This window comes from Saimiri boliviensis, chromosome 5 (assembly GCF_048565385.1).
Source record: "Saimiri boliviensis isolate mSaiBol1 chromosome 5, mSaiBol1.pri, whole genome shotgun sequence".
Taxonomy (NCBI): domain Eukaryota; kingdom Metazoa; phylum Chordata; class Mammalia; order Primates; family Cebidae; genus Saimiri; species Saimiri boliviensis.
In genome coordinates, this window is record NC_133453.1 from 36,018,437 (window position 1) to 36,033,705 (window position 15,269).

The window sequence follows — 15,269 nt, forward strand, 5'->3', positions numbered from 1 at the left end:
TCATCCTCCCTAAATTTTCAAATAAGCACCCACCTCCCATTTTATAGAACCTACTATTAATCATTAAGAAGTAGGTAACAAACATGATACTTGATAACCTACACAGACGTTATTAAGGTTCCGGAATCCTGGAAAGCTCTGAACAACTGTCGTTGTGCTTTAGTTTACACCTTCCTTGCCTGTCTGTACGTGGAAGCTCTGATATCCTTTCTTCCCACCCACATTCAATTATTAAAGAAAAATCCATCTTTTGTTTCAGAAAACTACATCTCCCTATACTCAGCAGTGCCTATTTCCTGAATCCCTCACTGAATGGCCAAAAGATGAGTGGTCTTTGGACATAAGCATCCTCCTCCCTTCCAAACTTCTCTTACATTCCTCTATCCCTGGCTCCATGTTCTCATACCACCACAAGCCCTTCCTGGACTGTGCGGAAATGTTTGCTTAAATACCTCAGGGCTGCTGCTACAAGAGGCAAGAACAAAAGTGATACATTTGTGAGACACATCACAGTTTAAAATATTACCATATACTCTTTAATTTTGTTTGATCCCCCTCCTAACTCAGTGTGGTGGGTAGAACAGGTAGCCGACTTTGTAAATATGAGAAGTGAGGGTGAGACAGGTTAAAATTAGAAAAAGCTAAATTCAAACTGCCAATGCCCTGTGCTCTGCCACGTGACACCCTACAATACTGCTTTAGTGGAGTTGATTTCAGCTAGGTATTAGGGAAGCACAATCTGAATCAACCCACACAGGTACTAGTGACTGACACTAGCACTCACAGGCATTGCATTTTTCAAAGAGGATGTTTTATAGCTTAAGTAGTTTTCCATTTGCTATAATTTTAGGTATTATAAAGTTATTGTGATTTATAAGTCACATAAGTAAAAAAACAGATGTATATGAAAAAAAAAAAAAACAGTGGCCCCATGCCCCTAAGCCATGGATATGCCTATATAAATAGCTTCAAAAGAAGCTAATGTGAGAGAAAATTGGTAGAACTGGGTCCAGAAATGTAACATATGGTGAAAGGCATACTGTAAAGATGAAAGTGCTCATTGACTCTTACTCTGAATTACATTTTTAGCTCTAAGTAAAGCACTATTGTGATCTCAGATTTTATGGGCTTTTTCCCTCCAACCAAACTTAAAATTTTACACACATATCAAACATTTTTTTTATGGTTTGCTCTTCATTGTTACTCAAATGCTTAGCTAAATAATACCATAAAGCTTCATCATTTCTTTCCAACTTCTGATGAAACCTGTGTGTCACAATTGTGCACAAGCAAAGAAATTCAAGGCAAATGTACACACTCCTCCACATATATACATCTGTGCACAGATTCTCTCATCTTATGTACATATACACACATACCAATACACACTATAGCTGTCAACCAGCTAAATTGCAGAAGGCACGTATTCGACATAGCTATCATCAAGATGACTGTCACTTTAAGCTACTATCTCTCAACACTATTTGCCTTTGCTATAGTAAGGTCACAAACACATTGATTCTAAAATTCTTCTCTGGGGCTGAAACATGCCCACAAACTGTCTCCTAACAAAATATTTGAAAGAGACAACATAGTTTGGTCGAAGAAAAAGGTGAACAATTAGAAATCTTCCCTTCTAGTTTCCACTCTATCACTGACTAAAATTAAACATACTTAGGAAACACCAAACTAGAGGTAAGAAGTCCATGGGCTAAAAAATATTTTCGTCAATCATCCCAGTACTAAAACAGCACACAGGATACTTGGGGAGACAAAACTAAGACTTAAAAAGTTAAACAATAAAATTCTTCAGAACTCCCAGGTGGTAAGGGGTGAATGTTACTAGGCCAATATCATTTGGGAAAAAAAAAAAAAAAAGACCACTTAATCATTTCTATAAAATTTCCGAGCACGGAGAATTTACTTAAGATTGAGATGATTTACTCAATTTACTCTTAAGATTGAGATGATGTTGACTAAAAAAAAAAAAAAAAAAAAAAAAAAAAAACAATTTGACCTGGATCTTAAAAAATCCTTGAGAACTGAACAGCAGGAATAGATACATTTTTTACATGTATACAGTACTTTCTAATTTCCATTGTATTTTCACCAAAACTTTCTCAACCTTCCCAATAACACCGTGTGAAAGATATCATTTATCATTCTCATTTTACCAATGGAAAAACTGGAATTCCAACTGGTTGAATGACATACTCAAAACCTCAAAGCATACATTCACTCACTGACTCCATAATTATTTCAACACCTAGGAAATGCCAGGCACTGTTGCAGGCACTGGGAATACAACAGCGAATAAAACAAAGACCATCTCTCTCCTCATGGAGCTAAAACTGAATAATACAAAATTCAACATAAACTGATATTATCAGCATCCAAGGGAGGAAATGTAGAAATGGACTCAGGAACAAAATCAGACATGGCGTCCTCTAACCTCTTCCTGGGTTGGATATACCCTTTTTTGAAACATGATGAGTTTAATCCACGTGACTGTTGAGGTCTTGTTTGGATCCATGATTCTATCATTTTTTAATTCTATAAGCAGAGGGTAATCTTGAAAATTCTGAGATAAAACTTCATAACCAAGGTAATTCATTTGTACTTCAGGGGCTTCTGCATTTACTTCTGAAACAGTCTCCAAACTTCTATGTGCTTTTGTGCTTTTATAACATCAATTCCCATGAACCAAAGTAAGACTTTCCGAAGTAAAAACAAAACACATCATGTCCCATTTTTTTTTAATTGTGGCTTTAAAATAGGTGGTTTACCTTGCAATGGAAATGTTACTGATAAAATTAGGGCTCAGGAATGAAATAAATCAGGACTTAAAAAAAAAAAAGTTTAACTTATTTTAGCATTCTACTCCTCCAGAAAACACAACATACTTCATAAATTGTTCAGCTGCAGACTGAAAAGTTTACATACTTCATCAACACTGCCCATTAATTTTTCAGCCAGCGAATAGGAAGGTGGGAATAAATCTAAATTTAAAAATAAAATTAAAAGAGGAGTTTTGTAAATGCAAAGAATTTATTTTAGTCCTTATTAGAAGGCACACAAATGTACAGGGAAATATATGTTAACTCTAACTTTATTCCCCATGCATGAGCCTGTGAGTTGTACTCAAAAAAATAGCAAAAATTATTTTTGAATAAAGTAGAACCAAATACTTTATCCTGTTCAGGAAGTAGTTCCTCTGAGCTGGTTTCTAGGTAACTGTGAACCCACTAGAGGGCAACAGAGTGTTCAGAAAGCAATTTGGCTTAAGGATAGAGAGCCTGGTTTTAGGTCACTAGTTCATGCAGCATTGCGCAAACCAGTCTCCATTTTAAAATCATATTAGATCTCTGAATGCTCCTTATGTTACCAAACAGTATGTTCTGATAAAAGGATTCTCATTTCTAGTTTAATCATACTGGCATTTTCATTTCTCAAATAATATATTAATCCAAATGTTCTGTCATTATCAAGTATCTTCTTATTAAGCTAATTTATCATTTTAGTAACTTTAAATAATTGGTATAAGTTTTGTTTAAAAAGCAGTTAAAATGTGCAGTAAATGGTTTCTTTGATGTTTAAATACTTAAAAACATCTAATGGTAACATCAAAACACATAGGTTAAAAATACTGTAATAGCACTACTATAGTATCAATAATGTAACAGCTAACACTTGAGTTCTTAGTATATGCTATACTATATTTAAAATTTTGTATAGTTTACCTACCTAGTTTTCTTATACCAACCCTGTAAGAATATTACATTCATTTTATAAATGGGGAAACCAAGGCCAGAGAGAAGAAGAAACTTGCCCAAGGACACATAAGAGATAAAAAACTGAACTGAAATTTTAATATTTGAGTACCAGATATTGCATATGATCCAGTGAGCAATTTACTTGGAAGCTCTGAAGACCACTGGCATCTCTCCAAACTGAGCCCCTATGATATGCAAAATTTAGTCAAGAACAGAAGCATCTTTCCATGTTACTTTACTGCATAATATAGTATTACTTTTGTATATTTAACGTAACCATGACAATAATTTAGTTTATATAATAGAAGTTATAGATTGCCATATTTTTATGTTAGATTGCAGTTGTCCTCTACAACCAAGCCGAAAATTAATAATGGCAATTAACAAGGAAAATAATCATTTAAAAAGCTTAAGACTCAGAAGTTCACATGCTCAGCTAAAATAAATAAATAAATAAATAAATAAATAAATAAATAAATAAATAATAAATAAAAACAAACTTAGGAAGGGAACATTAAGCTTTGCAGTGGTTTACTAAACATCAGTCTTCAGACTTCTTAGGACCTGTACATACTGCAGTGAAAAACTGATAAGTGAACAAGGCTGTTTGGCTGTTACTTTAAAATTATTTCTACACTATGGAAGACAACAGCATAATGAGATATATAAAGATTAAGTCTCAAAGAGTGAAGGCTCACCCGATAAACTGAGAATCATCTATCTGTGACAGACTTTGGGAGAAACGCAAAGAACAACGAACCCATCTGAACTACCAGGCATTTCAAGTCAATATGAAATCTGAGAATACTAACATCACTTTAAAAGTTTGAAATGGGAAAAGAGGCAGCGTATGTATTAGTATCCTAATGCTGCTGTAGGAAGTTACCACAAAAGTAGTGGCTTGAAACATCACAAATTCATTATCTTATGGTTTTGGAGGTAAGAAATCTGAAATGAGTCTCACTGGACTAAAATCAAGGTGTCAGCATGACTGTGTTCTCTCTGAAGGCTTTAGGAGAGATCTATTCCCTTACCATTTCCAGTGTCCAGAGGTCACCTACATTCTTCACGGGTGGCACCTTCTTCCATCTTCGCAGCTGGCATTGGCTGGGTGCGTCTTTCTCACATCTCTCTCTCTCTCTCACACACTGACTCTCCTGCATTGTTCATTCATTTATAAGGATGCTTGTGACTACACTGGGTCCATCCAAATAATCCAGAATAATCTCTCAATTTTAAGATTCTTAATCACATCTGCAAAGTTCCCGTGTCATGTAACATTCATATTCACAGGTTGTAGAGATTAGGGCATAGACATCTTTGGTAGCCATTATTCTGCCTACTGAAAACAGCACAGTCTATACTTGGTTCAAGAAAGTAGTTATTGGAATACAAATTTGTTTTTCTTTGTAACTGCATGTGGTGGTTAGACTTCATGCGCAGTCTGCAGAGTCCAGCTGAAATTAAACTGTATCTGAACTAAGTAATCGGGGGCCTAGCAAAAAGACGATGCAAGAGAAAGCAACCGAGGTGCAGTTGACCAGAGTTATAATAAACTAAATGCAGGCTATAGGCAAACAGGGTTGAAGTATACTAAATATGTACGGCATATTAATTCTGAATTTATTTATAATTAATAAATTTTTTACTCAGTTGTTTTGTTATACTTAACAGTTTTATCTGTTACCAACCTTTCCTTAGCAATGGTGAGGACTATGTAAAATTCATGTTAATCTATAACTGATGAATTTTCATAATAGAAATTATAGATACAAACACCAAACTGCTTGACACATCAGAGAAAAGAAGTAAGATTATGCAAACTTAAATTCTAAGTTCCAGAGTCCGATTGTGCTATTTACCACCTATGTGATCTTGGGCAAGTTACTTAAAATTTCTTTAATTTTTTTGGAAATTAAAAATAGGGATAACATTAGCTCTTGTCTTCAGGATTGCTTTAAAATAAAATAGAATGCATAAGGGCCAAAGACATTCTGGGTCATTGTTAGTCCTCAATGATTAGGTTGTTACTTTGGGTAAACTAAGTTGGTAGCCTTTAGCAACCAGAGAAGAGACATTAATGTAAAGTTACAATTCTTAGACATTTATCTCAAAGAACTTGAATCATCAGACTGATAGCAAACTGAAGAATCTTGACAATAACTGTCACAACCAGATAATAAGTTTTAGCACAAAATTTTATACAAACAGTTATCATAACATGCAACGCTCCAAATTTGTTTAAATAATACTTTGGACATCCAAAGTTGTTCCAAATAATACTTTGACATATTATAGGATAGACAAAGTGTAACACAGTGAAGACTTGGTCCTCATGGAAGCTTTACTGGAAAAGCAAGTATAAAAAAAACAAAAGGAACCAAAGCTCCTAGAGACACCACGTATGTACCAAGCACTATAATAGAGGTAAGACCAAAAACAAATCAATTTAGGCACAGGTTTTAAAAGCCATTTCTTAAGAACACTGACTGAACTTTGCTAGATCCTTCTCTAATTTTAAGTAGGATGTCACTTAACCTCTAGTTTCTACCTTTACTGAAGTATATGGGATGGTGTTTCCATATACTAAATGACCCAGCCTTCCCTCCTTTCTAAGTTTGTTTTTCCTGCCTGATCCTTTGCAACTGGAGACCAACAGTTCCTCAATGCAATTTCTCACCCTAAATGAGAGTCTTTTCTAGGAGGTGAGACATTTTGGCTTTATCACAATGATTATGCACATCTCATGCCTTTTTGGACTTTCTATCCATATTTTAAATGCCAAAGATTATTAGGTAGCCAATTTGCAAACAGGTGAACTGTTATTTTGTCTAATCTCAATATTGTCTCAAAGGATCCTGGGTGAGACTCATATGTCATTAAACATCCCCAAAGCATCATTTATAGTTACTTCTTAATCTAAACTGACAAAAAGTATAGTAGAATATAGTTTGGCAGGGCTTCCTTTCCACACTAGACATATGGGCTATAAGGAAATTTTAAGATTACCAAGCAAATGTCAGAAAAATATATAATTTTTTTCACTTACATTTTTTTAAAAGGAAGAAATGGCAGCACAATTTATTTCTGGCAAACCAAAAGTATAAATCCTCATAAACTCTGCAGAACAATACCATTTAGGCATCACATAGAAATACTGAAGTACATTAAGAGAATGGTTAAAGCTGAGCCCAAGCAGTACTAATCCTTGGCTAGGATTTTTAACTGATTATCTCACCTTTTTACCTTATTTAGTAATGGTAGTAGAGCCCCATTAAAACAGAGATGACATATAATAAAACTGTTTCTGTGTTCAGTAAGTAGACTGTGGTTATAAACTTCATTGCTGAGATAGTTTTAAAGAATGTTTCAAATGTAAGAGCTCTAAAGGACAAATTATTTCCCTAGGCACTGTTCAAGGACTCATCCTTCCAGTAATGAGGTACTAGATGAAGTCGGGGTGAGACATTTTCTTCTGGCCCTTCCTAAACTTGCCAATTTTGGCCTTTCATTTTATTGCTTTGGACACCAGTGAAATTTAAGACAGGAACTGCCTTCTACATTACTCAACAATTCAAGTATCTAGATTATTTCAAAGAAAAAAGATGAATGATCCCTTGGGAAGAAGCAGAATGTGAAAGGCGGGGGGAAGAAGTAAAAACCCTTCTTCAGGGTTCTGAAGGTTAATAATACATTACTTACCATTTTATTCACCCTGAAACCAACTAAGTAATCAGGAAGTACATATCAAAATTATATACAAGAAGAATCAAGTACAGAAACTCAAATTTTCTTTTGCACTCATTAATTCAGTAAGTATTCTTTGAGACTCAAGTTTTTGTTAAGATGTTATACGAGATACTAACATAAAGAAACATACAAAATAAAAATCTCCCAGTCCATGTCCACTAGGAGCTTAGACACTATTTAGGGAGATAACTAGGTTTATCTAGCTATCTAATTATTTCCCTAAGTAGACTATAAAACCTAGTTAGTTATCTCCCTAAATAGACTATAAAATCACTAATAACAACATAAAGCAAAACAGGTTTGAATTACAAAATATGAAAAATAAATGTAAAAAATATTGGCAAAGATTAATATGTCTGAACAGTCTGAAAAGATATTACAGAAAAATAAAAACATAAATTTTACCTGAGTTTAATAAATCACTTATTTATATTCCAGTCCAGTTAGGTAAAACACACACATACCCAAGATTACAGAGAAAATACAGAGAGAAATATGTTTACAAATATAAATTAGCCTAATACAAACAGCACTGAAGATAAATTATAGAAGAAACTTTGAAAGCAAGATCTCTCTGACAGAGTTGAAGTTCAGTTTTGGAAAACACATTAGCCATTGATGACAGCAGCTCAACGTGTGGTATTAAACGTGTCTCAACAGCAATAATCCTGTGTACTGCAGTGAAACAGTACACTTTCACGCCTTCCTCTGCATTGTCTCAGAAGAAAAATCTCATTAAAACAACATATTTGCCACTGGATTATTCCCAAATAGGTGGTAGAACATGATCAAACTTTTTTGATTATTCAATTTAGTGTCTTTTACTGTAGCAATGAAAACAAGACTATCTCTCAAGATAGTTGTTTACCAGCTACTTTAAGAAAAATCTTCACCATAATTCTTCATAAGTTTCTGCCCCACTGTATTCTCTACTTTGAAACACATTCACACCTCAGACATTTAACTCAATATTTAGCAAGGGCCAGGAATAAACTACAGAGCCAGCAATGACAATAATAACTCCAACAGCCTCATGTATGACACTAATTTATTAAGACATATCAGGAGCTCTTGGGAATGAAGTGTCTGCTAATTAGGCTAACACATACAGATTCCCAAACCTTAACGAAGTTTTTTCCAAACATCTGATGAAGAACTTTGATTTATGGGCTGTCCAGGTGAAACCTGAACAGATGGTATCTTTTAATAATAATTGACACGAGTTTGTTAAGGATTTCAGTCTCGTGAAAACATGCAGCTCTACAGAGGAAATAAAAAGAGGCACATTTTTAGAGTTATCTACCTTGTCTTTATCTTCAACAACATCTGCCAAGACATCATCTGGATCCAGGATTCCTCCATCTGTATATTCTAAGTGATGAATCTTCACCCAGTAACCAGGACCCTATGGTAGAGCAAACAAGAAGTTTCATGACCCAATCTATGTTAAAAAGCTAAATACATGTTAATTTTAAGAGACATAAACTGACTTGTTAAGAATATGCTCTAGTAACAATTTTTTTAAACACCAAAAACAAATGTTATTAACTTGGGAAAATATTTGGCATTTTTATTCTGTTTAAATTAAATCTAAGAATCAAAGTGTACATATTTCATCAATTTTCCTAGAAGGTAAACTGCAATGCAAAAATGCTTGCAAAACATATTCAGGGAATTTTTATAACCTACAACTCAGGTAATTCCAAGAATAGTCTGGAAAAGAAAGATCTTCTTGAGGATACTTTCTGAAACTAGGAATAAAAGTCCAAACAGGTTCCAAAGCCATAGGAAAAAAAAACCCTAAAGGCAGAATCTGTGATGATAATTGCTATCACTACAAAATATATAAATGGAATGGGTAACCACCAACCTCTTCACCTTTTTAAATCTCCATGCTCAGCATGCAGCCTCCCTCTGAGATAGGCAATGATGAGATACGGAGCATGAGCTCCAGCCTTGCTTGCCATTTCCTGCAGCATGGCAGCAACTCGAACTGTGTTCAGAGTTGAATGGGGAATTCACGAGTTGGGGTAGTAATTTAAGAGATTTTCAACTATTGCTTTTTAAAAAATTCTTACTTTTAAAATCTGCTTAGTCTGAATCTAGAATTTAGAATTGAATCATCTAGCTGATTCAGTTACTTAGGTACTGCCTATTTCCAGGAGAGCTATGAAAGTGAACTATTATAGCAATGGGACAAGAACATGAACCAAGGAAGGAAGTAAGGAAAAACATTAGTACGGTTTTACCAGAATACCCAAGCTATAATCAGTTTGGTTTGAGAGTCTTAGAAAGTCCCTCAAAATGGGAAACTTTTGAGCTATAATACACTTGGTATCTGATAAAGGAACGGATACCAGTTTGTTAAAAAAGAAAGATGGAAATTCTTCTAAGATAAAGCTCTAAGCCTTTACCATACGAATCTTTATTAAGGATAAGAACTAATGTAACCCAAGGAATTCAATTTCAACTTCATAAAAGTTAATAGAAATGGCTGTCATACAGTCTTCTCTTTAGCTGACCCCTGACAAAAGGTAACGGCACAATATTAAATAATAATTTTTTAACATATCTATTTGGAGAGCTACTAAAATGTGATCCAAGTACATAGCTTTCCAGTAATACAACTTGGTAAAGTGATAGGCTTTAAAAAATCTAAAGGAATTCTCCTTAGTTAGGCTTTGGGCATTTCAAAATTAAATTTTCCATTGAGTATTTAATTCCAATTAAAATGAAAGGAGTTTTGTTTACTTCTACTACTGAGTTTACAGGTACAAACCCCTAACGATTTACTAGGAAACTTTAAATGCCTGACTCTGTGGCACAGATTGAGATCTCAAAGATATGAGCAGTAGGAATATAATCAGGTAAGAAAAGCACAGAACTCTCATTATACAGATTCTTTAACCAGAGATCTTGGCCAACCCGAAGTAATTGTGCTGTAAAAGATGACCAAAGTATAATAGGCCAGATTTCAAAAAGGGAGGATCCTGGCATACAGAAAACTATGTAATGGCCACTGGACTAGAGAGCTCTCCCCCAGCAATATTTGGGAATTAAATCTTTTTTGTTATGGCCATGGCACAAGCAACATATTTCTCCAAATCTACCCAAGGCTTCTGACTGAAATAGAGTATTAGGTTTTCCTTCTAAAAAGCAGCCTGCTTACAAAAAGAGTTCAATTTAATTAATTTATATAAAATTCCATTCAGTTGTTTTTACGATATATTACCTCTCTGTAGATAAAATCTGTTGATTTTAACCGTGATTTTAACCACATTTATAAAAAGTAACGTAAAGAGTTTTCTTTATATTGTATTTGTACTTAAAAGCAGGCATCTATTAGTTATCTTCTTTTTTCTCGTGTTCAGTTTGTAAAAGCAGATCACCTAAGACAGAGGTAAACAATTATCCTTCACAGTGGCAGTAAGTTGAAGTATACCTTTCTTCCTGCCTAGAGATAGAAACACAGAAAGAAGCAACCCAAGGAGTCCTAATTTAAAATGACAGTAACTCAAAAAATAGCAAGAGATAGGATGTGATCAGTGGCAAAGGGAATCATCAAAGAAACAAACAAACAGCAGCAAGATGAGGTTGTTACGTCACATCTGCTCCTCCCTCATGCACACTCCTGGGACTCCAGACATTGTGGAAAACAAGACACAGGAGTTGCAACTAAGACATCGTTCTCTAATTTGATTCAAAAGAGTTCAGAACTAAATCAGGTAAAAAAAAAAAAAAAAAAAAAGTATCTTGGTAGATTTTGGAATTATATATTTGACCAAAAAATTTTAAGTGGAAAACATGGTGTCAGAATATGGAAAGATTGCAATTTAACTCCCTGTTCCACATTGACATTGACATTTTATACAGTCCAAAGAAGAAAAGAGTGTGCTAATGATGGACACACACCTACACCTAACCCTAAATAAAAACAGACAAGCCATAGGAAATCAGTCTCAGGGTGAGTATTTTACACATCTGGGGTGGGGAGGAGTCAATAAACCATCGTTAATCCCAACTGTGATTTTGTCCCCATGGTATTTTGGCCATGGTACTATTGATCACTTACAAGTGTACATAAGCAACCTACAGCCATCATAAGACCATACATTTATCCTGACTCCTTCATGCGTGTAAAGATTTCAACCGTTATACTGCAGTCAACATTTTGCATTTCGTTTACCTGGGTTTCCTGCCATCAGGAATAAAACCTATCAGATATGAAAAGGTGTTCACATACGTGTTCTGGTTTATACCATCACTGGTGAAAGTTTACTGTGCTTTTTTTGATTATGACATTTAACTTACCTTTAGATCACACAAATATCTGTGTACACATAACTTTTAAATTATTTTGAAAATATCTCTAATATATGTGTTCATTTTGCTGTGTAATATCTTATTACTTATACTCCTAGGATCATTAAGGTATTGAAAAATAATGTTATAGGCCGGGCACAGTGACTCATGCCTGTAATCCCAGCACTTTGGGAGGCCGAGGTGGGTGGATCACGAGGTCAAGAGATCGAGACCATCTTGGTCAACATGGTGAAACCCCGTCTCTACTAAAAATACAAAAAATTAGCTGGGCATGGTGGCGCGTGCCTGTAATCCCAGCTACTCCGGAAGCTGAGGCAGAAGAATTGCCTGAACCCAGGAGGCGGAGGTTGCGGTGAGCCGAGATCGCGCCATTGTACTCCAGCCTGGGTAACAAGAGCGAACCTCCATCTCAAAAAAAAAAAAAAAAAAAAAAGAAAAAGAAAAAGAAAAAGAATGTTATAATTATGGTTTCTCCACTTCTGACATTATCATATCTGTTTTTAACATAATAGTTAATTTAAATGCTACTGAAACTTTTAAACTGAAACTATTTTATGAGAATGAATTGCAAAAGGAACGCAAAACAAAAACACGTGTTACAGGAAGAAGACAGTTATAAATTATGTTTAATGATCAAATGTAAAAATTATTTCAAACAGGCATTAATACTAACAGCAATACTAATAGTAAGACCTTTACTGTGGGTAGATGACATGAAATTCTACCTTATGCCTTAGAAAATTTACATTAACCATGTTTGAAGTACAATAGTTTTGGCACGTATACAACATGGAATACTATGAAGCCATAAAAAGCAATGAGTTCGTGTCCTTTGCGGAGACATGCATGAATCTGGAAACCATCATCCTCAGCCAAATGACACAAAAACAGAAAATCAAACACCTCATGCTCTCACTCATAGGCGGCTGTTGAACAATAAGAACATATGGACACAGGGAGGGGAGCATTACATACTGGGGTCTGTTTGGATGGGGTTAGGGGAGGGACAGCAGGCGGTGGGGAGGTTGGGGAGGGATAACATGGGGAGAAATGCCAGATATAGGTCATGGGGGGATAGACGCAGCAAACCACCTTGCCGTGTATGTACCTATGCAACAACCCTGCATGATCTGCACATGTACTCCAGAACCTAAAGTACAATTTTAAAAAATTGTTTTTTCAGCCGGGCGCGGTGGCTCAAGCCTGTAATCCCAGCACTTTGGGAGGCTGAGGCGGGTGGATCACGAGGTCAAGAGATCGAGACCATCCTGGTCAACATGGTGAAACCCCGTCTCTACTAAAAATACAAAAAAAACATTAGCTAGGCATGGTGGCGCGTGCCTGTAATCCCAGCTACTCAGGAGGCTGAGGCAGGAGAATTGCCTGAACCCAGGAGGCGGAGGTTGCGGTGAGCCGAGATCGCGCCATTGCACCCCAGCCTGGGTAACAAGACTGAAACTCCGTCTCAGAAAAAAAAAAAAAAAATTGTTTTTTCATCCGTAATACCTAAAGGAGTAGACTGGCAAGCCAGACACTATCATGCTGTGACTACCAAGAACTGGGATTATGCCAGTAATCACAAGAAAGAGAAAACTTGGAGGGTCCCAAAGCAAGATTCCTGGGGTACAAGAAAGGAAAAAACCAGCCTGCAATGGCAGCAAGGTCCCCAAGTGGGGAGAGCACTACAAAGGAAAAGCCAGTATTTGGAGAAGGGCTACATTAATTACAGTGCTCAACCACGCGACTCGTTTCCAGGTGGCTTAATGTTTTTACTAGAATAATCTTACGCACTGGAACACAACAGCAATGGTTAAATGGAAGGTCACAGCAAAACAGAATTTTCTTTATATAATTTAACTTCACACGAATTTGGTGGCACATATCCACAAAATGAGACTTCACCTATAGGTCAGGTACTATAAGTACTATGTGTTTTATATGATTAACATATTTATCCTCAAAGGCCTCATAAAACAGTTAATCTATTTCATAGATGAGAAGACCAAAGTAGGTGAATTAACTTTCCCCAGGTCAGACACTGAATAAGTAGAAAAGCAAAGCCAAGGTGGTAGTTTTTAAACAGAAAATATTTTGTTATTAAATAACTTAATACAAAGCACAATTACCAAGCAATCAGGCAGGGAATCAGGTCCATTTCTATCCCTGCCTCTGCATACACATGTAGGACTGTTGCCATTATTCTGGGCCTCAGATGCATCATCATTAGCAAGGCTGGAGACTTGATGGCCTTTTCCATGATGCACCACATAGATGTCAAAGTGTAGAGACACAGGAGGTGACAGTGGAAGGCCCCAAATTCTTTGCTTAAGTGGGTGTGTCCGATGCTTCATAAATGAGAAATTAAGGGGGGAAGCCTTCAAAACATAATCTTCATAATCATAGATTTAGCAGTTTGGGAAACAGTGGAAAAAGATCTCACTACTAAGAATAGAGAGGATGTCAGATGTCCCACAATGCACCCAGGAAGGAGAAGGTGACAGACTATGTCTGTAGACTGTTTGGGGCAGACAGGTAACAGGAGCCTCTGAGTAGCCAGTCACACAGCAGTGTAGGGAAAAACAAGAGTTTTGGAAAGATGCCCAAGCAAAGCCCAGCCGAGCAGCACTGACACCTAAAAGGAAAGAATCAAGCCTGAAAAGGCAGTAATGAATATAGAGTTTATTATGAACCAGCCCTAATTGGCTTCAGAACACGCCTTCACCTTCCTAAAATAGATGAAGTATAAACTTCAGGAGAAACGCCTAGGAGAAGAACATGGGCTGAGGCTGTTTGAATTAACTACAGTATATTTCCAAAGAATTCAACAGAACTAGAATGGGACTTGGAGTTTTTATGCTGGGTTGAAAGTAACTCCAAGCAAGTTCAACAGAACTATAAACCTTTAATTAAATATAAAATGAGGGAGAATTAGTCCATACATATATTCCCTTCCAGATCTAAAAATCTATGATCCTATCAAAAGAAAGTTGGTATAGTCATACTAATCCTAGTATCAGATAAAAGAGACTTCAAAGAAAGAAATATTAATAAAAATAAAGTGGGATACTCAATCATGATAAAAGGATTAATCTTACCAAAAGATAACAATGCTAAATCTGTGTGTACCCAATAATATAACTTCAATAAAATGCACTGTCAAAATGAATAGATCTTTTAAAAATATTTTAAGAACACAAATTGGGAGACTTGATAGAAAACAAAAAGCCATGAGAGAGATATCATCTAACTGACATAAGTAACAAATGTAGCCTAATTATTTGTTTTGCACGTGCACGCACGCACACACACACATACACACACAGATTAACCAAAAAGATTAGAAAATACTTTATAAGTGTACATGGAACGTTTACCAAATTTCAAGTCTGAAATCATTTGAAATGTGTTCTCTAACTCCAGTAT

General features: G+C 35.7%; 1 protein-coding gene across 5 annotated transcripts in view; it reads right to left on the reverse strand.

The window, feature by feature from the left end:
* PARD3B (par-3 family cell polarity regulator beta) overlaps positions 1-15,269 on the reverse strand; it is a 1,103,682-nt gene that overhangs the window by 945,604 nt on the left and 142,809 nt on the right. For all 5 annotated transcript variants that reach the window (XM_074399193.1, XM_003925625.4, XM_074399194.1 and 2 more), the window contains exon 2: positions 8,827-8,928. In XM_074399193.1, the coding sequence (XP_074255294.1) occupies positions 8,827-8,928 (102 nt within the window). The remainder of the gene's footprint in view (positions 1-8,826; positions 8,929-15,269) is intronic.